This window comes from Gavia stellata, chromosome 11 (assembly GCF_030936135.1).
Source record: "Gavia stellata isolate bGavSte3 chromosome 11, bGavSte3.hap2, whole genome shotgun sequence".
NCBI classification, from domain to species: Eukaryota; Metazoa; Chordata; class Aves; order Gaviiformes; family Gaviidae; genus Gavia; species Gavia stellata.
In genome coordinates, this window is record NC_082604.1 from 4377342 (window position 1) to 4403186 (window position 25845).

At 38.8% G+C, this 25845-nt stretch overlaps 1 protein-coding gene across 1 annotated transcript in view; it reads left to right on the forward strand.

Annotated features, from left to right (window-relative positions):
• The window catches only part of UGGT1 (UDP-glucose glycoprotein glucosyltransferase 1), a 46742-nt gene extending 21270 nt beyond the window's left edge, over window positions 1-25472 (forward strand). Inside the window, exons 18-41 of the mRNA XM_059822976.1 lie at window positions 965-1129; window positions 1368-1488; window positions 2289-2387; window positions 3781-3804; window positions 4345-4439; window positions 5106-5312; window positions 5954-6085; window positions 7039-7169; window positions 9560-9655; window positions 9991-10093; window positions 10584-10663; window positions 11155-11344; window positions 13709-13867; window positions 15654-15739; window positions 16071-16155; window positions 17169-17257; window positions 17780-17884; window positions 18461-18545; window positions 19902-20084; window positions 21269-21429; window positions 21928-22042; window positions 22688-22804; window positions 23146-23305; window positions 23764-25472. Of these exons, the coding sequence (XP_059678959.1) occupies window positions 965-1129; window positions 1368-1488; window positions 2289-2387; window positions 3781-3804; window positions 4345-4439; window positions 5106-5312; window positions 5954-6085; window positions 7039-7169; window positions 9560-9655; window positions 9991-10093; window positions 10584-10663; window positions 11155-11344; window positions 13709-13867; window positions 15654-15739; window positions 16071-16155; window positions 17169-17257; window positions 17780-17884; window positions 18461-18545; window positions 19902-20084; window positions 21269-21429; window positions 21928-22042; window positions 22688-22804; window positions 23146-23305; window positions 23764-23789 (2814 nt within the window). The 3' untranslated portion in view covers window positions 23790-25472. The remainder of the gene's footprint in view (window positions 1-964; window positions 1130-1367; window positions 1489-2288; window positions 2388-3780; window positions 3805-4344; window positions 4440-5105; window positions 5313-5953; window positions 6086-7038; window positions 7170-9559; window positions 9656-9990; window positions 10094-10583; window positions 10664-11154; window positions 11345-13708; window positions 13868-15653; window positions 15740-16070; window positions 16156-17168; window positions 17258-17779; window positions 17885-18460; window positions 18546-19901; window positions 20085-21268; window positions 21430-21927; window positions 22043-22687; window positions 22805-23145; window positions 23306-23763) is intronic.
• The last annotated feature ends 373 nt before the right edge of the window (window positions 25473-25845 follow it).

Here is a 25845-nt window from a genome sequence, read left to right on the forward strand (position 1 = left end):
TTTGAGGAAATCAAAACTAATAAAAGTAAGGCAGACATTTTTGTATGACAGGAGAAGCCTTTTCAGTTTTCATACTAGACACCAAATCAAACCCAAACAAAACAAAAGCAACAACTCGCCCCCCAAGAAACTCCTAACACATGCCAAGTGCTCTCCTCCAGAAGACTTGAGAGGCCATTCTGGAGGCCTTGCTGCAACCGGTGTGCCAGACACCGTGCAGCACAACCATATCTTAAAACATTGCAAAGCCTTCGGATAAGGAAGGAAGCCTTTAGAAAGAGCTTATCTCCATATAAAGGACACAAGCTAAAACAACACTAAGCACTCTTTCATGTCATCTGAGCTTTGTGATATTTGTGTCCTTAAAGGGCCTTGAAAGCCCTGGATGAGAACCTCTGAACAGCAGAACCTGATTAACTTCTTTCTGTCTGTAACACAGTATCAGTAATGATGGTGCATTTTGCAGTGGTTACATGAAATGGAGAAATTTGTCTTGACATAATAACCCCCTCCACCACAAGTAAATGTTTTTTCACAAGTTTAAGAACCATGTTCTTAAAAAATAAAAACCCTCTACCCTGTCTCATATTACAACTATCAATGCTTGTATTGCATTTGCTTCTGTTATGCAAAGTCAGATTTCCTGTTGTGTGTTTTTTGCTGCTACCAGAAAGTGCTCACTGGAATGAATTTATTTATAGTACAAACTTAATGGAATATTTTGCACTTCTGTATTATGAAGTAACTTATTTTGTTTTGAAACTGAAAGACAAGGACTTCTGCATGTAAGATACAGAAAATGTCTTATGCAGTGTGTAAAAATTAATATTCTCTGTATCATATAAAGGCTTGAAGGACATCTTAGTGTGTGTGGAATAGACGTATGTGGATATTGCACGGAAATGCTATGAACCCTTGTGGTAATGGGCTGATGTGGTAAATTTACTTCTTTCCCTGTAATTAGGCAGCGAGAGGTTACTATGACCAAACAGGTGTAGGTCCTCTCCCTGTTGTGCTGTTCAATGGAATGCCTTTTCAAAAAGATCAGCTGGATCCTGATGACCTAGAAACCGTGACAATGCACAAAATCCTGGAAACCACAAGCATCTTCCAGCGAGCCGTGTACCTGGTAAGTGCTGAGTCCAGCTGTGACTTTAGAGAGAAATAAGATTTGGGAAAACTGACTCAAGAGTCCCTGAATATGTAATATACAAGACAACTTAACTTGCATAATTTCTTGGGGTTTTTTTGTTGTTGTTGTTGTTGCTGTTTTTTGGGGGGGGCTTGTTTGTTTGGGTTTTTTTAAGTTATCTAAGGCAAATATACATGTGAAATAATGAATATTGCTTCTTTCTTCTTTCCTTCAGGGTGAATTATCTAATGACCAAGATGTAGTTGAGTATATCATGAACCAGCCTAATGTTGTTCCAAGAATTAACTCAAGAATCTTAACGTCTGACAGAGAGTACCTAGATCTGACAGGAATGAGTAAGGGATGCTTTTCATTGTGTTAAACCTGAAGTATCTGAGTCAAAGACACTTGCTCTCCCAATGGAAAGCTCTAGTGGCAGAGTATTGACAGCACTGCAAGTGATGTTCTAGCCCTGGTGCTGAGGGCGATGTTATGTACAATAATAACATGAGCGTCTACACGTTTTTCAAAACAGGAATTTGTTTTGATTTTATACAAACCTTTAGGGGAATACGACTCATGAAGTTGAGAAATTAGCAATGCTAGCAAAAGCCAAGAACAGTCATATAATGTATAAAGCAACAGCTTGTTTCTTATTTCTAACCTTCTTTTGAGCAGAGATAGACAGTCATCTCTAGAATTACTTAAGATTTGCTGTTCCATGTATTTTAGCAGAACTTTTCACAGCTAAATGTATTAACAGCCAATGCAGCGACTCTGCAGTTTAATGACAGTATTGCAAAGCCTACCTTTTTTGAGTTGCTTGAAAAATAGTAACACGGTGAATTTTTAAATGTATATTATTTACATAAATTAACTTCAGCTGAGACTTGAACAGTTCTTTCAACTGACTTCTGCATATCAAATATGCAATGTAGTTATTAATGTAACTTACGAGACAACAGTGTAACTTATGAAACAACAAAAATATATTCCTCAGCTTATTAGATATTAACAGTGGAAATGAGACATCAAAGGAAGTATCATGATGAACAAAATCGGATGTGTTCTTAATGTTCTGGTAATAGTAGTGATTTTTCTTTCATTTTACATGGAATAGTTTGCTTTGGCTTCTAATACTTCTTCTCTTCCTCAGATAACTTTTATGTGGATGACTTTGCTCGATTTACCACGTTGGATTCCAAAGATAAGACAGCTGCTGTCACAAACAGCATGACCTACTTAACAAAGAAAGGTAACATCTGCAGCGGATTATGAACCCAAATCTAATCTTGTGTATCTTGTACACTTTCCAACTGTATATACAGTACTCAACACACACACATTGAGCCTTGTTCAGGCTTGTGGGTAATGGCGCAATGTAAGCGTTAAAAAGAAAGATTTTTTTTTTTAATAAGACATGGTGGCATCTACATGGAACAAGAATGTTCCCCTCTTTAAACCCTGCCTTCAATGAATAATGAAGTCCCAGCCAACCTGCTCTTGCTATATTGCAGATGACCACCAGAAATGCAGCACTGTAAGCTCTGATCCTGCACTGACACTGACTAGAAAAATACAAAAGGCATTCTAGCTCTCTGTCTCATAATTCAAAATTACTAAAAGTTACATGGATTCAGAAAATTGTTACTGCCCATAATATAAGACAACAGCTAATGTGGTCTGTGCTTTTTTATTGCTGCAGTGCATGTACTGCTTTTTCAATGATAGTATTGTTCTATTACAGTTATACATAAAGTCTCCCATTAGCGTTAAAACTCAGCTGTACTTCTCAGTGTAAAAAATGCATGCACAGACATAATGCAGAGCTTCATCAGGCCTTTCCTACATCCATTTCAGTTAGGAATCATACATAAGCTGCTGTCATTTGAACCAATTCCTCTTGTTCCTGTCTGTCTTTACTAGACTCTCACAAGTTTCGCCAGTACTGTCTCCAGCCACTGCCACCTGCATGCACTGCCTTAAATGTTCCCATTGCTCCTTCTGTCTCCTATTTGCCCTTGGTTCACGTTCAGTCCCTTAGATCTCAACAAGTTTCTTGTTTTCCCTTTGTAGAGTATTAATTAAACCTACACCTCCACATGCTCATTTGAAAGTGTGCGTTAGTTTGCAATCCCATGGCTTGACAGCTTTGGGTCACTGTCCCTTCTGTCACTTAAGATATTTAATAACTGGTACTGATTACAGTAATGCTGTAGCACATTTATTTTCTAAAATAATGGGAAAGTTATACATATTGCTGGCTCAGCAACAGTAATGAAATAGTGCTGTCATGCTAGTTTTTAAAGAGGGAAGATAACAGAAATGGTTAACATCCAAATCGTATTGGCATGGCAGTTTTTGCAAACAGTATTCAGAATGATGCCTTCACGGTATGGTATGAAATCGGTACTATGTGGTATAATTAGTGCCGTAGCATGAAAATAAAGCATCCATCTATTTAAGGGGAGGAAAAAGTCAAAGCTTATTCTAATAAAATTATCACAAACTTGTTGCTTGTTGGACTTGAACTTTAGTTATGCAGTTATGCCCAGTACAGTGCTGCAGCTTCTTGAGACACATCGGGATTATTATCAAATTATTAATGTCTCTCTCCTTTCCCCCTTTCCTTTCTGCTTTTTGACCAGGAATGTCTTCCAAGGAGATCTATGGTAACTCATGGTTTAGCATTTCATATCTTGTTCTGGGAATTTTCTGGTTCCTTTAGAACGTTGGCTTTAAACCCAGCAGGAAATGCAGAAAGCTGTTTAAATGCATGTTTGCTTCAGCATTTTTTTCTCTGTACAAAACTGATTTTGTGAACTAACATCTTCGGTACGAAGAAGCGGTATGTCTGTACCCTAGTTGGAATCTGTAAGTTATTTATAGGTTCCTTTATAATTTCTAAATTAAAAAGGTAGCAAACAAAAAAGAAAAAAAAAACCACCCCACAAAAAAATCCAGCTTAGAAACAGTGTTGCATGCTGTCCCATGTAGGTTTCATGAATGAGGTAAATGAAACCTAATGTAATACCAATGCTACTATTCTTATCTTGCCAGACTTCCTAGCTTAGCTTCATCCGTATCTTCCCTATGTAATTTTACTTTTTTTGAAACCTCTGCATGTGCATAATATTTCTCCTTCAAATGAGGAAAACCTGAAGCTTTCCTTCCCTTCACCCTCAAATTTCTCCCACTCTTTTTAATTGCAGATGATTCCTTTGTTAGACCTGTTACTTTTTGGATTGTTGGTGATTTTGATAAACCTTCAGGGAGGCAATTGTTGTATGATGCAATTAAACATCAGGTAGGTAACGTTTTCATTTGAACAAGTTAGCAGTGCTAATAAAGCAGTAGGTAGAGGCTTGAAAAAACACAGGTTGTGCTTCTTCCTTTTTTATGACCTGGGGAGATTGGTTCTCCCTGCAGGGTCTCTAATTGCCAGCCTCATCTTATTTGTAGGGGCTGGAACATTGCTGACCTTCTTGTACTAGGACAGAATTCCCTCTTGGCACTATGCTAATACAATAAAGAAAAGATGTTCTTTTAAGCCCATGGTTCTAAATTGAAGATGTCTGTGTTTTGGCGTGGAGATGAACACGAGCATTGCTCTCTGTCCTCTCTCATTTGTTCCAGGAAAATAACTGAATCATAAAAATAGATAGCTTACTCCTAAATCACTGTTTTGCCAGACCTCTGAGCAGTGGCCATGGTCCTATCTCTGTTATGTAGCACAGCATTATCTAGAAGATTCCTGCCACAGCGGTGCCTATACATAAACTAAATACCTGATGTTACATTAGTTCACTCATGCTTTTAACGTTGTGCTGTTATTTACCTAATCTGCAATCTGGTTTTCTGGTTAAAAAATACAAAGCTTTTGCTATAGAGTTTATTATAGTAGACTTATTCTTCTCATTTAAAACACACCTGAAATATAAAACTTTCCTAATGCATGTTTCATTAAACACAGAAATCCAGCAATAATGTTCGAATTAGCATGATTAATAATCCTAGTGAAGATCCAAATAGCCAGAATACACTTGTTGCTAAAGCCATATGGGCAGCTCTACAGACACAAACGTCAAATAATGCCAAGAACTTCATCACCAAAATGGCAAAAGAAGAAATTGCAAAGGCACTAGAGGCAGGAGCCGACATCTTAGAATTTGCCGTTGGGGTAAGCATGTCTGTTGGTATTTACAAAGGTAGGGTACTTTGCTTGTTCTTCTAATGAATTTTTTAGTGTAGTATGTTCATATGCAAAAGATGCAGTAACAATGGAGAGTAACACTGTTGGTTTTGGTGTTGGTTTTGGTTTTTGCTCTGAAAGATAAACTTACCTAAGTATAACAGTCCATCTAAGAATAAAGTTAATCCTCATACACATCAAAACTACGTAACTTTGAAAAGCTAAAAGGACTGCAGATTCAGGAATCTATTTAAGTGAGTCAGTTGTTTCTTGGGGGGTTAAGAGGGAACTATAATCTCTTTAAAAAGCTGAGAAAAAACCCTACAATTAAATTTCTCAAAGTAGGTTTAAAAGTTAGGCAAGAATCACTTAAGAACATAAGAATGGAACAACTGGTCTAAGTAGCAACAATTACTAGGGCTGTGGCCCTCCACATTGTAAGTTGTGATTAATGTTTGAAGGTGACAGGCAAGAACTAGGTTTAAGACCACAAAGAGAAGGGACCTGGGGATAAATTTTTGCAAGATATAAAGATGTTCTTGAATGGAAACAAAAAAGGGGCATTTAAAGGAAGTGTGCAGAGGTGTACTTTTCTTTCCATTTCAATGTCAAGTATTCTTTTCTTTCAGGGTATGGATATCAATATTTTCAAAGAAGCCTTTGAATCTCCCAAGGTGGATTTTATTCTGTCCCATGCTATATATTGCAGAGATGTTCTAAAGCTGAAGAAGGGGCAGAGGGCTGTGATCAGCAATGGAAGGGTGAGATAATCAGCAGACAGTAAAAGAGATATTCCACATGTGGGAAGGAGGCAAACCTTGAGCAGCAGGGTCTTGGGATCAGACACAGTCTCAGTCTTCTTTAGGTCTCAGCAGTCTTTTGGACCGCTTCCAGTTTGATTTATTCAGACTTGCAGTGACCTTTTCCTTGTACTGTGTGCAGTTAGTTGTTGGTGTTTTGTACAAATTCAGATCTCTTAATAACAGAGTTGCTTTTGTGTTGCCAGTGAACTGAGTCCAGGAGCAGAAAGGGATGATAAATTTGAATGATTGTGCTGCTTCAGTTCATTGGGCAAAATGCTGCTGTGTCTGGCCCTGATCAAGACGCCTTAGTCTGTTCCACCAGCTCTTTTTCCAATAGCCACTTAGATTAGGCAAATGATGTTACAATAGTATTTCACTGCAAATAATGAAACCTAGCTCTGTACAGCAATCAGTTTTCTTTTGTCAACTGCTTGCTAGTTAGGGGAAAAAAAAAAGAGCGTGTTCCAGTGGCTACTCCATACTTTAATGGGTTAAAAATTTCAAGCGATGAGTTGTGGTATTCTATTTCTCTCATTAGCAAAATAGCAGGAATTGTCTAGGTAGCTTTTAGGCTTCTGAAGGCTAGAGGAATCAGATTTGCTGGAGTACTGGAATTGGCCTGGTATTCTATTGCCCCTTCAAGATGCAGCATTGCACGTGTAATTTAATATGCCCGATTTTTGCAAACCAAGCACTCAGGGAAAATTTTAAGTATTTATTTTATGCCTTAGCCTAGGACTCTTGGCTGTAAATAGCTAGAATTATCTCTTAAACTCTGCTGCCATGGACATTAATATCAGCCTAAACAGTTGATACCCACTGAGACTGGGCCGGAGTATTTATTTAATACATCTTTGAATTTTGTTTCAGTGTAGCCTTACCTAATAATGCTGATCCTGCTTTCTTTGTAGATTATTGGCCCATTAGAGGATGGTGAGATGTTCAATCAGGACGATTTCCATCTTCTTGAGAACATCATACTAAAGACATCAGGACAGAAGATCAAATCTCAGATTCAGCAGCTGGGATTTGAAGAAGATCTGTAAGTAAACATGAAGAGGCTTACAAAAAAGTGGTGGTACTTTTGATAACCTGACTTTCTGCAGCCTGGAGAAAGCTTTATCAAGTACACTCTGAACAGCTGCTATAAACAAACATGCATGTGTTCGTATCGTCAAAGCTCAGTTGTTCAGAGGAGCAAGTGAGAAAGGAAGAAGATGTAAAATACCTTTATTGGGTTTGAAGTGCTTTAGTGACTTTTTTGTAGTTCACAATCTCCTGGAGGTATGGAGCTGTAACTGTATCCCCCAGATTCAGGAGGCAGTTCTCAGAGTACCGGCAACACCTACTACGGTACTGTGCTCAGAGTTCATCATTCTTGATTTGTTATCTATATCTAGTAGCAACCTGCCATGGCTGGTCTGTAACCTCCTAACGGAAGTTGGAGGAGTTGTGTTTGCTGGAGCTTCACTGCCAAGCAGCAAGACACTGGGAAAGTGCCCGAGTCTGTAGGAATTTACTGTAGAACCGCTCAAGTGAACGTGAAACCGTAAATGTATTGGTAGTCGCTGAGATCACAGCAGCATGAGCGGCAAAAGCCTGCTGTGTTATCTGAGGAGTTCAGGATGTGGTTTCTTGGATTGGGGGGTCGGGGAGGGATACAGGTGGACTGAAAAAATAAAGAATGAGGGTGGTGATGCATTCTGCAGGGGCTGGCTAAATTAATTGCTGAGTTGAGCTAGATGAAGTTTCATTCAAGGTTTAGTTGACTTTGGTGACAGCTTTACCAACAGAGAAGACGTCTGTATGCAGAGAAGAGTTGGTTGCTGCTCTGGGATCTGTTACGAAGTGGCATAAATTGCTGCACGTTATTACATTTACTCTTGAAAATGCTTTCTGCACTGGATTACCTTTCTGCTCCTTTAAATGAAACAGAAGCCTAACTTTTCATTACTGTTTAGGCCTTCAGACTTCTTGTGGGTTTTCCCCCAGCTAAATCTTAACTGACATGCTGTTTTAAACCATTTACCTCCGATATGTCAGGGTTTTGTAACTGATATGTAGGATTACTACGGTATTGATTTAAAAGCAGAAAGAAGGGAAGAAAATGAGACACTGGAGTATGCTTTCTGAACCTGTTTGCAGTTCAGCTAAGTGCTGCTTGGCTTATCAGTATAAAAATTACTTTCGTAACATATTTCACTGTCAGTACTACACAATCATGTAAACTGCTTTTAACTTTTTAAAGAGAAACAACAGGAAAAGAGGTAGAGATGAGAAAATGAAAATCATAGTTCTAGATAATTATTTCAAAAAGCACAGAGATGAGTTAATCAAAAGGAAGTAATCTTCAGGTTCAAAAGAAGTCCATAGGCGTGCATTCGTGTGTTGGAGCGCACAGCTAAGACGGTAAGTTTCATATTTAGCATTACATTTTTCCGTGATGCTGCTTGACTGTTAAAGGCCGGTCAAGTAAGTTAAGTGTGAGGTCTTCTGTGCAGAAATCTTGTGTGATTCTCAATCTTAGGAGGACAGGTTTTAAGAGCATTCTAAACACTTTTGCATTCATTGCTGTGTTGGGAATCAAAAGAGGAATAAGGATGGTAAGGTAGAGGATGAGGGCATAGTTTGAGCATAGGCTAGTTTTGGACAGAGCAGTGGTTTCTTCGTTTGAATGCCGCCAGTTTTTCAAAAGCTTTTGAAATTATCTGCTGCGTTGGAAAACACTGTACAACCTGGCAGACTTCACCAGGCTTGTGGTTTTGGTATGAAGAATTTAAACAGCTGTTACTATAAATCTATGAGACTTACTTAATTCAGGAGCAGGTGACAGACCTTTAAGTTACAGTATTGCTTCTTGGCAAAGCTATGATGTACAAATCAATTTTCACTGAACTTTCAAGAGGTTTTACATTTTCAAGATTAAATATATTGTTAAAATACTAGACTGAAAATTTATGAGAATAATAAAAAGAAGAAGTTATCAGAAGTAGTTCTCTTTTAATGATAGGACCCCTCTCTCTCAGAAGTTTCTCCACATACAGGATTGCTTCCTAGTTCTCAGTGTAAAATGGGAAGACTGCTGTGAAACAAGGGTTTGATGTGAATCCCTTACAGCTCTAAGAGAGGTTGGTGAAGTTCAGGACTGCAGTGTCTGTAGCATGGTTGACCCCTAAAATACTAACTGTTTGGTATTTGTTACAGAGTTAAACCCTTTGGTACCCTCAGTAATAAGGCTGCAACCTGTTTAAATAAATGGCAGGTTAACCCTTAAATATGTTTAATTCTTCACAGCTTGTGTAGAGAGGTAGCAAAAGCATTAGTGTATCTCAGTTCAGTTTGTCTTCTCTTTGCTGCTAACTGGCAGAAATGTGTAAGTACACCCATTTTCTGAGTCTCTCTAAACCTTTTTTTTTTCTTTTTTCTTTTCAGTGCAAGTGACTTGGTAATGAAAGTGGATGCTCTTCTTTCCGCTCAACCAAAAGGAGAGGCAAGGATTGAATATCATTTTTTTGAAGAGCGATACAGGTATACGATTGCTGGCATTTGCTGAGCAATATGCTTTTCCTTGTCTCTTAACGTTCCCATGATTTTAAGTTGCATTTAACTTTAAAAAAAAAAAAAATCCAAGTAGCAATAAGGACGTCCCCAACAGTTTTCAGGGCACAATGAGATTCCAGATATTAATTTTGTCTACCTATCTCTATACACGTACATGTATATATGTATTTTTTTCCCTGTATCTAGTTTCAGAAGGCGCATAGCATTTACTAAGTAATTTGACTTCAGCATGAGATGGATAGTGGTTTTCCTATGTTTATTCATACGTTTGATACTTCAAAATTGTTTTTTCTTCTGTTTAGTGCAGTTAAACTGAGACCAAAAGAAGGGGAGACATACTTTGATGTTGTGGCTATTGTTGATCCTGTGACCAGAGATGCTCAAAGACTTGCTCCGTTACTTTTGGTATGTGTACCACGTTGTAATGCATTTTATGGCAATTTCAGAAAGTTGCCTCAGTTCTGTAATTAATTCTGGGATGTTTGTCTTCCTCCTTGACTGGGTGGTGACGAATAGCCTTCCAACAGTGCGTCTGAGTTGCACAATACATGTATTAGTGGAAAGACTAATTACACTATACTACACACTAACAAGACCATGCTTAGATATAATCTAGATAGCTTTTAGTTTCACCATTTTGATGGTTTAGTTCACAATGACTCTGTTCTTGAGGAGGAAAGTCTCTGCCTCCCAAAAAGAATGCCTGCAATGTGAGGGAGCAGGTAACTGTTCTTCTTAAAACCACCAATTAAAAGGTGGGTGTGGTAAAGCAAGTACCGAGAAGGGGGGATGGAGAACGAGCAGGTAACATGCCTTCCTGAGGTCTTGTCTATAGAAACAGTGGTCAGCTGTCCTAGTTAGTATTTTAACGGATGTCTTTTTCTCATTACTTTAGGTTTTGAACCAACTGATAAATATGAACCTAAGAGTGTTCATGAACTGCCAGTCCAAACTTTCTGACATGCCATTGAAAAGGTAAGAAATACCATGCCAGGGTTTAAGAGAGAGAGAGAATGAAAGAAAAACCTGTTGGAATGTGCAAGCACAGAAACATGGTCAAATGTCTTATAGGGAGTCTCAGTAACTGCTTTGAGCTTGTTTATATAATAGCACGATTTCCCACAGAGAACCTGGGAATTTGTGGATAGCGTAAGGTAATTCTGCTGGTTTACAAATTGGGTGCATTTTTATTTATGTAAGTTAAATAACTTACTAATCTCAATGGTTGAGTCTTGGACATTCTGGTTGGTCCTTCAAGATGAGAATTCTGACCTGTTCTAAGGTCAACACAACCTGTGTTGCTTTGGACAAAGCCTCCGGTATGCAAGAGAGAATAAAAATTTCACATCGGGCTTCTTGGAGACATTGGAGGTCTGGGAAAGCCGATGCTGTCAGCAAGTTCAAGAGTGAAATATTTGCAAAGCTTGGCAGAAGTATGTTCTAACATTTTCTTTCTGAAATTTCAGCTTTTATCGGTATGTTTTGGAGCCAGAGATTTCTTTCACAGCAGATAACAACTTTGCTCCAGGACCAATTGCCAAGTTTTTGGATATGCCCCAGTCTCCGCTGTTCACTTTGAACCTAAATACTCCTGAGAGCTGGATGGTGGAATCTGTCAGAACCCCATATGACCTTGATAATATTTACTTAGAGGAGGTAAGAGAAATCAGCGTGTTCCTATTACTGCATTTAAATGGTGTTATTTTTCTAGGGCTTATTTTTGTAATGGGAAAGAAATGTATTATTTTAAAACGCTAATAAACATACGACTCTGGATATTAACACCTTTTATGTCTGCAGACCCCTGAACATTTTCTAGGAGGGATGCAGGTAAACCTAAGCTCGCTGACAGTAAGATTGCTGTTCTCAATTACTCATGGATGCCTGAACCACAGGTTGAAAAATACTGTAGGCTTGAAGCAGATCTTAGAGCTGCTTTGAGTGCGTGTATATATAACATTTCAGAGTGTCCTGAGCTAGAAACAAAGAAACTCTTTGTTGGTCATTAAATAACTTTTTCAATTTGTTAGTTGAAAAATTCTTTCAGATTAGAGCTCCCTACAGCTCATGTCACCACTAAAAACAAGATTGTTCTTTTTTAAACCTCTGTTTAGAAATTTTGAAGTGAGATCGAAGTTCTGTTCCAGTAAGTACATTCTACTTTCCCTTGCTCTGAGAAGCCACCAAGCCAGTTTTAGCTACCTGTTCATTTTGACAGCTTTTGTTACCGGCAAACACTCCTGGGGCTAATTATTAACCTCTTGCTGTTAGCAGTGAACTTCAATATTTTCAGAAGATCTAGAAAAGGTGAGCTTGTAAGTGGTCACAAAATGCACTACACTAACATTTTATGATGGGCACTAAAACCACATATATTAAAAGTTAGAAAATCCACATGTGATGCAAAGTAGAAAATTCTGAACTTCAGGGTGCAATGTGAAATAATAAATGTTAAATGAGGTGGTCAAGTAGTCTTTTCCCTTGAAATAAGCCATTATTTAGTTGGCCTTGAAGAACTGCAGGTATGTATTTAAACCCAGTAGTTTTATATGTGTAATCCAACATATGCAAAAGATGCCAGACTGACATCTCTGGAGGCTGAAGGCCTCTATTTATCTGTAGAATGGGTATGGCATGGGCAGCGGCAGGACAAGCTTCCCCACCAATACACCTCAGCCCTGACCTGGAGAAACCACCTCTAGAGGCGAGAGGCAAGTGCAGGCTCCAAAACCAGCCAGCCTTGGGCCTCGTCTGCTGAGACAAGGCCACAGCAGCCCCAGCTGTGCGGGTGACTCCTGCAGTACGGAAACCTGTCCGGTGCATGTCTAACAACATTGTCAAACCCTTTACAAATAGGTCTCTTGAAAAGCAACGGTCTGTACAACCTAGTGGTCATTACAAACGTGACTTACTTTAGCACTGAACATTATGTTATTAGTTTCCTCTTACTGTTGTGTCTTTCTGATGTTGTTTGGAAATACGATGCAGTATAGTGGTAGTGTCTGATATTGCTAATCCTGTACTAGTTATTTAGAAGTCTAGGAAATAGGTGTTGCTGTTGTGTGGGGTTTTTTTGTTGTTTGTTTTGTTTGGGGTTTTTTTGCTTTTCATCTCTTAACCTAACTGTAAAGCCATAAATGAACTACCAAAGGGCTGATACTACTATGTATTTCAAGCCTCCGATGCCCCCACCTCCCCGTTAGGCTTTCAATTAATCTGAGAGAGAGGGGGATTAAATACTTCAGGCATTCAAAGTACCATCCTGAGCCTCCAAGTAAATAGCTTTACTTTTGCAGGTGCACAATTTCCAATTCCTAATATGCAGTCTGTTGGTGCTACACCAATTAAACTGTCATTTTGGATGTGCAATGAGAGAAGATGCTTTGTGCTATTAGACCAATATTTTGCTTCTGTAGTGTCCTCAGGCTACATCTGAATTTAGCCTGGTAGGGACCCAAGGGTTTTTGGGTTTGTGGGTTTTTTTGTCTTTTTCTTTTCTTGGCACTTTTGTTCAGTGTAGAAAAAAGGAATTGGTCTTTCTGACAGTACCCTAGCATGCCGTAAGAGTAATGCAGAGCAAAACAAAATGTTCATTTCAGATGATAAATATTAGATGAGACTAGCTTTAAACAGGTTTAGATTTAAAGTTTGGTAGCCCATCATACACCTTTTATGAGACGCCAGACTGATCACTTACTTGACTACATTCTCCAATAAATGTTAAAAAGAATAATAATTGTGAAATAGAGCAACAGTCCTTCCCTTTTCTTATCCTAGCGTCTTATCAGTTGAGATTCAGATCTTTTTGGTCAGGGACACTCTTAACAATATGTGTGTGAAGTTCATCACTCGAAGGAGCTGAGCTCTTTGAGGCTTTCTAGGTATTTGTTTAACAAAATTACTCTGGTAAAATAAAGTAAGTGTTACTTAATTACTATGGCTATTTTAGAGATTAACTGAATCACTAAAAATTTGCACTTTAGAGCCAGTGCTGAATTCAGCAGTATCTTCTCCTTACAGGTGGATAATGTTGTAGCTGCAGAATATGAATTGGAGTATCTGCTTCTGGAAGGACACTGCTATGATATTACTACTGGACAGCCACCTCGGGGACTCCAGTTTACACTGGGAACTTCAACCAATCCTGTCATCGTTGATACCATTGTTATGGCCAACTTGGTAAGTATTCAACTGAAACCGGCAACAGCCTGACTGGTCCAGCACAATCACTTGCATAAACTATTGAGTATTTTCTAGTATGTGGGCTATGGATCTATGGTGTTACTTACACTCCACAGTTGCTTGCAAATGTATCAGAACCACATCATTCCTAACACTGATGTCTAAAACCTTGCCGTGTACTTACTTGTCTCTTACCTTTTTCAAGATGTACCCCTTTCCCTTCAGCTTGCTAAGAAGGGTCTTCTGGAATATCTTAAAATGATGCCAGTGTTCTTAAGCAACCTCTTTCCAGGGCGGGTCAGACAGCTTATTTTTCTGGACAGGGTACTCCTTAGACCATCCACTCTGGTACTGTAAGACAGGTGGACAGTTGTCTTGTTTTGGAACCCATTTCTTCAGGAGATCTATGGAACAAATGGAGAGAGTCAGTAGGAATAATAGCATTCTAGAAAACAAAGGAAGTGTGAAAGAATGGGAATTGCTTAATTTAGTTGAGAAAAGGTGACGGAAGTCCAAGCTTATGATTGTTCCCTGCAGCTGCCTTTATAAGGTAGCTGCGTAAGGGATCAGTCTGTTCTCAGTGTTCACACTGGGCAATGAGAGAGGTAATGGACTGAAATTATGGCAAGGGAAGTTAGCCACTGGAATATTTTCTTGATATGTAATGTTAGTGAAAAACTGGAATAAATTGCCCGGTTCAGTTTTTGGAACCTTTAAATGTATTCAAGAAAAAGCAAGGAAAAAATGTTCACTGATGCTAAATATTTATTTTAAATTTCTTACATTAATTTTCTATTTCTCTGCACCTTTTCTTAGCCAAAGTATATCCTATAATGATGTAGTATTTCTTATTGTAGAAAAGATGATGACCCTTATTTTATGTGTGATCACATTGTGTGTGTATGTTGGAGAGTAAAGCCTAATGGCTTGGAGGTGTCTTTTTTCTAATTAGTTAAACCAAAGTGTATATACTGCAGTATACAATGCTGTACCTGGGAATCCTCTTCCTCAGCTCAGTGTCTATACTGCGAAGGGGTATGAAGAGATCTGGAACATGCCCTGTGCTTTTTAATTTTTGTTTTTTTTAAAGCAGACTGGTTCACATATGGAATTGCATGTGTTTGGGGTCACTGTACAAAACTGGATGGGACACTGAAGCATCACTACAAGTGTAATAAACTTAATCACAGAAGAAAATATTCAGATCTGGAACCTGAAATTTCAATGAGACTTGTGAACAATATTTGAATTTCACATTGTAATTTTTTAAGTTCTGTAGAAGAGATACCTTGTAACATATAAACTATGTTACTGTTTCCTGCTGTAGCTGAAGTACCAGTCTGCAGACCTTCAGAACTGATTTAAAATTTGTTTTGCAGGCAGACATCTTGTGGGCTGCTGTGTAGTTACCAACTAGTGTTTTGAAATTCACTCACTCCTTCATGAAGGCAAACTTTTGCAGGAAAAACTTTGGGATTGCACTGTTCTCTTCAGGACACCCTGAAGACTTTCTGTCTTCTAACGAATAATGCTAGACCTTTTCATACTCATGTCTCTTATGGAAAAAAAAAAAAAACCCAACGATTTTCAATGGAACTTCTGGGTTTTTCTGCTGTTCTCTGGGTTTTTTAAGGCCTTATGGTTATATTAATCAGCTGGCTTACAAATAACTACTTTCAGATATAAAACAGTGGGTCAAAATACACAACTGACTTACTTAAAAACTTAACTTTTCTACATTTGCACTTCCTGGAAACTGACAAATACTCTTCTTGCTTTACAGGGTTACTTCCAGTTAAAAGCCAATCCTGGTGCATGGACTCTAAGACTCAGAAAGGGCAGATCTGAGGATATCTACAGAATCTACAGGTAGGACAGTATAAGAAATACTTCAATTTTTCTTCTTGTGAAACTTTCAAAGTAGGTGGGCATTGTAATATGTGACTCTAACAGTTCCCTTGCCAAAGTGTAGTAAACTGAACAGCAAATTACATTTCATACTGAACATAAGTTTCGTGAAAGAAATTAATTCATTTAAAAACCCCAGTAAGTGTGTGTTCAAATACATGTATTTGTTACTTTGTTGCATGTCTCAAACCTGTTTTACAGTGCTAAGGTTTAACACCATGTAGAAAAATGTGTAGAATAAAGAACATATTTCTGCTCTGTAGTTAAGGTCAGTACTTTACTGTATTTTCAGCCATGATGGCACAGACTCTCCACCTGAAGCTAGCGAAGTTATTGTTGTTCTCAACAACTTCAAGAGCAAAATTATTAAAGTGAAGGTGAGTTTAAAAACTGGAGTTCCTCTTAAAAAAGACTGTTTGACCAATTGTGGGGAAGAAACGTTGATTAAGGCCTCCTGATGATCCCTTCCTACAAGCATACGTTTGAGGCAGTTTGCAGAAAGTTCACATCACAGTATCTATAATGGAGAGAATGATCTGTAGACCTGGTTTTAGTTTTTTCACCCAGGTGACAATGACATGTAACTGCTGTTCCTTTTGTATGCCCATGAGAAACAATTATGCTCATACTTCACTGACTCGGTTGTACTTACGAATGAAGAAAAAAACCAGTAAGTTCTGTATGCCCTATATACGTCTAGTAACAAACATTCAGTGTATCCACTGAGTCAGTATTTTATCTGTTACAGACAAATTTGATTCATCTGGTAATAAATTTTCTATCAATCTGATACAGAGTAGGTGAGAATACTTTTTTTTTTTAAAAAAAGGTAAATTAGTAATCTACTGTCTCTCTCTTAGGGTTGCCTGTCAGATGATGACATAGCTGAAAAGTTTAAGGACAACTAATAGATAAGTGGTGGTTGTAACAAATCCAGTTCACACTTCCTCACAGGATTTACTTGTGCTAGAGTTAATTCTGGGACATTCTCCTGATTTGCTGCTTTGTCTGTGTTTCTGCTTTGGAGTCTCAGTGGCTGCTAATACCTCTTAGAAACACAAAGTAGTGTTGAGGTGTTGCGTTGGGTTTTGAGGGGGAGGGCTGGTTGGTTTGTTTGAGGGTCTCCAGTCTCCACCATCAAGGATGGTCACTAAACACCTCTTAGCAAAGCATTTTAACCGTCTAGACTAACATGCCTTTGGTGTCTGAAAACAGCTTTGGAATCTGTTCTGAGAATATCAGATCACTACTGAGCTGTTTTCTCCAGATACCTATCAGCTCACTGACCATAATTCAAATAGGTACAAACAGACCCAGTGTCAAAATAACACTCCATAGCTATTTGCCCAATACATGGTTCCACTCACTAAAGCAACGCTATGCTTTACAGGTTCAGAAAAAACTAGATATGATGAACGAAGATCTACTAAGTGATGGTACCAGTGAGAATGAATCTGGATTTTGGGAATCTCTCAAATGGTAAAAGTTACTCAATAATAACCTGCAAGTCACTTGAAACAGGAAAACTATTTCATGATACAGTTGGGTCTGTGATATTGCACAGCCATCTATTAAGACTGCTTGAATTTAGGTCTTGCTAACTCCTTATCGTTCACAGGACCCCTCTGTCTCTAGAGAAGTGAGCTACTACTTTGCACCTGCTTACCTTTCCTTTCCCCCAGTGCTCCTTGGGAGCCTGAAAACATTCCAGGAGCTGCATCTCAGCCAGCAATCTTTTCAGTTGAACAGATGTTCCTATATACGCTATTGGGTCTTCCACAGCTGTGTCTGCAGCACTCTGCCTTGTGGAGGATACCCTGACCAGCATGGGGGGGGGGGGGGGGGGGGGGCAAACCAGCATGGGGCGGGGGGGGCGACACCAAACCCCACAGTTGTACTATATTAAACTGACACTGTAGTGATTCATATTGTGTTGCACTCTTTCCTATATAACTGTGCCTTACTATCTTGTGCTTTATATAAACACATCTGTCCTTTCAGGGGATTCACAGGAGGACAAAAGAATGAAGATGTGAAACAGGACAAAGACGACGTACTAAATATCTTCTCTGTGGCTTCAGGACACCTATATGAAAGATTCCTACGGTTAGTTCAGAATTTATAATCTGGGAGTCTCAAATAGTAGAGGTTCCCTGCTTTTCACAAGGAAAAAGGTTAGAATTTGCAAGAATATAAAAAAAAAAATTTCAACAGCTCAGAAATCCTCTAGATTTTGCATCCTCTTGTTATAGGAGCTTCCATCTGCATAACATTCATACGTACAAAATAGACTTAGTTTAATAGATGGTATGTTGCTGTCCTAGAATTTTCTCCCTACAATATAACCAAACACAAATGTATTGTTAAGAAGTTATAGAATAAGTCATAGTTGCTTTGGAAAATAATCTGAACTTCTGTTCTCAAAGGATTGTGAAAGCCAACAGATTGGATATTCTCTGACTAGTTGAAGTACATAGATTTTGGGGGGTTTAGTAATTTTGTAGGTAAAATTAAGCAACTTGCAATAGGCTGAAGCTACCCACTTTTTCTTCGTGTGTGAAGATCAGTTACCTGACACATAACTGCAGTTAGTCTAGTAATGTGAAACAGCAATTTGTAATCTGTTACGTAGCTGATCTCTAGTGGGTGGCTGTAAATGCTTTCTTTTTTTTCTTTTGATAGCATAATGATGTTGTCTGTGCTGAAACACACTAAGACTCCTTTAAAGTTCTGGTTTCTGAAGAACTACTTATCGCCCACCTTCAAGGTTTGTTACTAATAAGAGATTTATTCTATTGTGGGGAAAAGTTAAAATAAACAAACAAAAAAACAACAAAAAAAGAGGCTGCAACTTGTGCGTCATACTATTGTGTAAACATATGTACAGTTACCTGTCTGTATACCTTCTGTTTTGACAAAGTATCAAGTTGGTATAAGCTGGTAGTTCTGCCTAGAAAGCTTTGAGAAATAACAGACAGGTTGACAGTGGACTCATGCTGAAGGTAAACATTTAAGAGAACAGCACATGTTAGGAAAATCATACTTGAAAGAATCTGAACTGGTTTTTTGTGACTCGCACAATAATTTTAAGATAGATGTAGATAGTGTAGATTTTAAGGTGAAATTCAGGGCTATAAACTTAAATGTAATACATAAGAATTGAAAGATTATAGGAAGAAAACTAGCAGAGACGCAACGCCTATGACAAGGTATGGAAAGAGCTTCGTAAGAGGAGACATTAAAATCATGTTTCAGACTGACTAGAGTACATGAATGGTGCATGGTAAAGAGTGACGCAGGCCCTAGATGAGTATACCTGGAAATACTTATCAGTTATGTGATACATCATAAAACAAAGAAAGAGCAGGATTCAAAACAGAACCCAGAAGTAAATGGATGTCAAAGCGTTCAGGAATTTGCAACTTTTAATATTAGGAAGTAGCATTTCTAAGACAAACTTGCCTGTTCAGCATGAACTCAAGGGGAAATAATTGGCAGCGTCCCCGCTGCTGCAACCGTGGGCTGTGCTGTGACTCTGCTGTTGTCAGTCACCTCTTGGGGTGGTGCAACAATATGCTTCCCCTCTCCCTTCCCAATGGCTGTGTTGCACCAGCATCCCTTAGCTAAACCTCTACTCTCCCAGTGTCTGAGGAAGCCTCACAGATGAGAATGTCAACTGATTTGACAGTGGGCCAAGTTGTTCTAGTAAAAAATGTCTCCCAATTCTTTTCTCTCATTTCATTATTCCCATTTACACTGCTTTGTACAGCCCTAAATAATAATTCTCCCATCTGCAAAATTTTACTTTTTGAGTAATGCATTCTTTTAAACTGATCTGTGGATCACTATAAAATGGCTCATAAGTAATTGTGTGGGGAAAAACGCCAAAATATTTAATTGTCTTATGACAGTTGGCCTTACAGTTTGTACTGATTGTTCAGTTTGGTTATGTTACTTTGTTTGAAGTAACAATGAAACTGTAGTAGTTATTTGTGGTATTTCATTTTATAATATTCTATGCTTTATTATAGGACTGAAGTCTATCTTTTGTAATGCACTTTTCTTTTTCCTGCAGAGGAACAAAGAACTGAGATAAGCTACTTTTTTCCCCCTCCCTCTGCAGGAGTTCATCCCGTACATGGCAGAGAAGTATAATTTCCAGTATGAGCTTGTCCAGTACAAATGGCCACGCTGGCTTCATCAGCAAACAGAGAAACAGCGTATCATCTGGGGTTACAAGATCCTCTTTCTAGATGTGCTCTTCCCATTAGCTGTTGACAAAATCCTGTTTGTGGATGCTGATCAGGTAACACGGAAGTTGGGATTACTTGATCTTTTCCTTTTTTCTTTTTCTGTTTTTCTTTTCTCTAAAAACAGTATGTTCTTGAATATAACTTCCGTATCATTGGAAAGGTTGCAAGTTTGAGCTCTGTGCAGGCATGACTGTAGGTTGATTCTGTAACTACAGCACGCTTCAGTGGGTGTTGTTTTTTCTGCCCGTTCCTACAAAGATTGGTTTCGTTGGCCTGTCTTTTCCTTTTGTCTGGTTTCTCGTTCACTCACTGTGATTCCAGCTAGTTTGCCAAATGGATTCTTGTTTCACCCTTCCATTTTTCCAGTTCCCTTCCAGATCACTTCCCACATACGGTATTTCCCTAAGTCACCAAACACCCTCCCACGCCCCTGCTTTTAACTTGGCCAGATCTGAGTGGCTTTCAGAGGAGCGAGAAGGCAATTCCCTTGTGCACAAAGCCACGTCCTGCTGCAAAGCAAACGGTGTCTCTAAGGCTTTGTATGAGCTTATTGCCTGACTGGTTTGAAAGTATAGGATGCAGGGGCAGTGAGAACTGCCAAAAATACTCCTTCAAAAACATACATGAAACTGAGAAGTACAGAGTATCAACACACATAAGAATAAAATGCCTTAGGTGTTATGGCATATGTACAGTATGATCCCATGTCAGTTAAAACCATTACAACTTACGCTGAAGTATCACCTAGGATAAATATCCAGCTAAGCTGTTCTCATTTTAGACAGTCTTTGCTCTGTTTATAAAAGAGATATTAATGCATTTTTTTCCCCACCGTATTTTTAGAGTAGTATTACTGCCATACCATCTGTGTCAAAAATTACATTAAAAAGCCTTCATCACTGAAGGGTTTGCAAACCTTCTAGAGGAAAGGATACAAAGGATCAGAGTAGCGTTCACATAGAGTGAGAATTCTTGCTATTATTAAGCAATAATTTGGCACTTCAGCTGTCAAACTAATCCCTATCAGATTATATTAAGCTCCAGCTCTAAGTGCAGGGGAGACAACACCTTTTGTGCTGTGTTTTTGTACTACATATACATAATGCAAAAGACTGCAGAGTGTAACAGGTAATCTTCCTTTAACTGGTTGCTCGGCTTGAATTAAATCCTGACCAGCATTTCAAAATAACCCATGACAGGCTTCTACACATAAAAATAAAATGTCCTTTCCCTTCAGATTGTGCGCACAGATCTAAAGGAATTAAGAGATTTCAATCTAGATGGTGCTCCTTATGGATATACTCCATTCTGTGACAGTCGAAGAGAAATGGACGGCTACAGGTTCTGGAAATCGGGATACTGGGCAAGTCATTTAGCTGGAAGAAAATACCACATCAGGTACTGAAGAATTCTTTTTTTTCAAAATAGAGGGGGAAAGCTTTTGCTACTACTTAGAATTAGCAGAAAACTAGCTGAGGTATACATCGCTGCAGTGAACCACTTTTTGCTTACTGTTGCCTCTTCAAGGTTCCATTGCCTATGGTCCATTTGAAGCACTAGGGACACTGAAGTTACTTTCAGTATGCTACAACTTTTACAGATGAAGAACTGAAGTGTTAAAAGAAGTGAAGTGTTAACTAACCAGACATCTTCATTTGTTAGTAACAAATGTTGGAAGAAGGGACTGCATGACAGCAAAGCTAAGATAGATTTGTTGAAAATCTTTTTTCGTATGTGCCATGACCTTGTTAGAACTGCTCTCCTGCCTTGTATTAGATAATTTGATGTACTGCCACCAAGAGGTTGTTTTAGCATGTTGTATCTCGGGGTCTACTGGGGCTCCTGTAAATTACCCATCAGTCAAATGTCCTTACTAATTGCATCATCTCCATGTAGTGCTCTGTATGTTGTGGATCTGAAGAAGTTCAGAAAGATAGCAGCTGGAGATCGACTCAGAGGACAATATCAGGGTCTTAGTCAGGATCCCAACAGTCTGTCCAACCTCGATCAGGTGTGTTTTTATTGTGTTTATTTTGTTTTACTGGGGTGTGATGGCAGGTTGGGACCTCTCCTTTCCTGGCCAAACTTCAGTCACAGCCAGATGCCAGTGGCAGTCCCGTTACATCCTGCCTTCAGATGAGGCAGGTATTGATAGCATCAAATATAACTGGTGGGTGGAAACACCACCTTCCCCTTAAATATCTTAAGACTATCAGATTTTCCAGTATACTCCAAGACAAATACGTAACACAACTGGGTACTTGTTTCTTGAGCTCTCCAGCTCTGAATGCTTTACTGTGCACTGACTTAATAACATGGAAATAAGGCTTGTACTCTGGTGGATGGAAAAATAGCACAATGGTTTTAAATCAATTAAGAACAGTCTTCCACAGTGGTCCAGTACAGGTTTGATAGTGGACTCATATCACTGCTTTAATACTGTTTGCTAAGTAACTAATTTTCAACAAAGTAAGATTAACGGTTGTAGTATGCAGGTTTTTTTTCCAACGGACTTTGTTTGGAATGGAACGAAAGCTTGATTCATCACTTTTTATTTGCATTAGAAAAAACTTCTCAATACCATCTGGTTGGGGGGGTTGTTCCTCCCACCCTGCACCCTGTGGAAACTGCTACTAACTCTTACTCTTCACATCAGGATTTGCCTAACAACATGATCCACCAGGTGCCAATTAAATCACTCCCACAGGAGTGGCTGTGGTGTGAAACATGGTGTGATGATTCCTCAAAGAAGAGAGCAAAAACCATTGATCTGGTAAGTGCAGTATGGCTCCCTCATTCTTATGTCACAATAAAATACAGTGACCAGTTTTAGAGGCACTTCCCTACCTCAGATCTAGGCACCTCATCCTGTATTGTTACTTAAATGTTTTCAGCACTTCAGTTTTTTCCTTTAGCTTCTGTATTGCTCTTACCTGGAGCAGTAGCATTATTATGAATTTGGAAAGAGACTTTACGCTGTACTCTAGCTAAAATAGAGCATGTGGTGTTCACCAACAACAGACAAATTCCACCAGGGGGAAGCATACCTCTATTCAGTAAATGCACCTTTTTCAAGCATCAAGTGTCTGAACAGTTCGTATGTTTTGTTTGCAGTGTAATAACCCAATGACCAAAGAGCCCAAGTTGCAAGCAGCGATGCGTATAGTTCCAGAATGGCAGGACTATGATCAAGAAATCAAACTGCTCCACAGCCTTTTCCAGAAAGAAAAAGAAATGGGAACACCAGCTAAGATGCCAGGACAACACACACATGGTAATCTTTCTGTCCATTTCCCTACTTCTGTGACTTTCTTCCTACCTGTCTGGACTGGGGTCAAGTTGCATACTCGTTCACTATAAGCTTGCACCATGCAAAGGCTTGCATGGAGGATCTGTTCAATAATCTGTGTATTTTAATGGGACAGAAAGGCCGTGCTGAGTGAGGCTGGTGTAACTTAACCTGATTCTGCAACTTAGAGAAGAGAGAGCTATCGTGCACGCTTGTTCCGGTTCTGTTAAAGACCCTCACTGTTCCTGCAATTTTATGAGCTTGGCCTTATCTTAACCCTTAATTAAAGCACCGCTATACACAATGGGTATAAATTGTTCTTCAGTCACTAGTAACCTTGCAAAGAACAAGTGTTTGGGGTTTATATACTAATTTTCAAACCAATCTGCCAATTGAGGCAGCTGGAAATGGAGAATGCTCATTTTTTCTCTCTTCTTCTACAGATCCAGCAGCACATGTGGAATTATGATCCATGGAGAAAAATTCAAGTTAGACTGTTTCATAGACAATTTTTATATTGAAAGCTAGTTTTTTCCGGTATGTCTGCAAAACTGCTGAATAATTGAATGGGATGATGTATGCATTTTTATTACTTGCCTTTGGGTTAATTTCTGCATATGAAATAGGATCTGGATTGCTGGAATTAGCATTACTGTTTTTTTGCACCTGTGGTGGAGATGAAAGAGCCCATGATGGAATTTAGCATTTCAGAAACAAAAACTTCAAAACGCACTGGAAAAGCCACAGCCTGTTCCTTCAGCTGTTGCTACCTCCACCACTGATGAAGATCCTGTTAGCCTCAGATCTAACTTGAGAGCCTGGAAATCGCAGACCCATTGAGCCGTTGGCTAGAACATAAGTCCTAACCTCAACTGATGGACATAATTTTTCCAGGTAACATTAAAAGGCTCAGAATCATGCCTTCAGTTTGGGATACTGTTTTATCTGCAGGTTTTCAAACAATCGGAAATGCTTCTCAGATTTGTTCAGTATGCCCTTGATTTTGTAGCAAATGCAGCATTACTTAGATTTTCTATCTCCTGTCTTCATTAATTGCCCAACTTTTGAAGGTTTGGCTTAATGTAAAGCTACCCCAATCTATTTAAATGCCCACCCAAGTACAAATGCCTAAGCTTACAACGTGAGCAGAACATTGAATTTGACAGCTCAGTTCATCCTAGCCCATCTGACTTGAATCAAAGTGCCCTCCTCCCTTCCTCCTCAAAGTTTAAATCAGTCTGCAAAACTGGTAGGGCCTTACTATTGCTGTGGTTCACTGATTCAGGAATGTTTTTTGTTTATGAAAAATCTGTGGAAGCTCTTCATCATGTAAATTTCGTTAACTTTATTTTTCTTCAAACAGATGTTGTCACATCAATAAAAACTTTGGAGTTCTTAGGTCTTAAGCTTTAGTTCACACTCAGTCCTTTGATCCTTTTTGCTTTGCACGCATTACAGTCCTAATTTGAATATTGGGGTTTCTGAATATTTCACCTGCATTTGTTTTCAATTCTGTGCACAGACAAGAAAACATTTTCCTGCAAGGATTAATTACCCTGGGCTAGTTTTATCATTCTTATTCACGTCTTAATTTTTAAAGATGATACTGCCACAGTTCTGTGTTATCAACATACCCATTAAAAAAAAATCCTCAATCCCTGTTTCCCTCATTCTGTAGGATTATTGTCTGTTCCCTAGAACACCGAGAAGTTGATGAGTTAAAATGTAACAGCTAAAGTAGTAGTAAAACACAGCTCCCTGTGCAGTGCTTCTTTAGAAATCCAAACTGGGCTCATTTCTGCCTCCCATGTTTTTATACAGGTATATGTTCTGTGCTGTAAGAGCTTCACACTAAAGATAATCCTAACTTAAGATAAATGTTTTGGAAGAAGCTGAAAGACAGCAGTTGTAGTGTTTAAACTGTTCAACAGGGCAACTGAACAAAAAAGCAGCTCTTCTCCAGCCAGCTCAAGAAAGGGCCCAAATCACTAACCCAAACTCTTAAAAAAACATGTTAAAAGAAATAGCCAGGGTCCCTTAAACGCAGATTGCGGGCACTGTTGACATGGTCAGTAAACTAATCAGTAACACTGCACATACGCTTCTGGTGGGTATCAGAAGTGGGTAATTCTAGAAAGGTATAGGAAAGGACAGTTTCTAATCTCCCCCTCTTCAGAGGGAAAGCTGTACAAACATGGGGGGCTGGGTATCATCAAACCATGAACTTACAGGGTATGAGTTATCAGCTTAGGTATTTTCCACTTTGTGGGTTTTTAAATTCAGATAGTCTCCCTGATGCTCTGTAAATTACAAGTGGCTTACGCTTCCCATCAAAACTGTTCCAGTTAAGGATAAGCAGACTTACAGTAGAAGGATTTTTTTTCCTAGTTTAAAAAACAATAATGTACCTGCCAACAAGTTAAAGTAATTACATACTATATTAATTAGCCTATTTTAAACAGATAATACAGCATGTGTAAGATTACCCTTTCTGTGTTCAGCTACAACCCACTTATGCCCCTTCG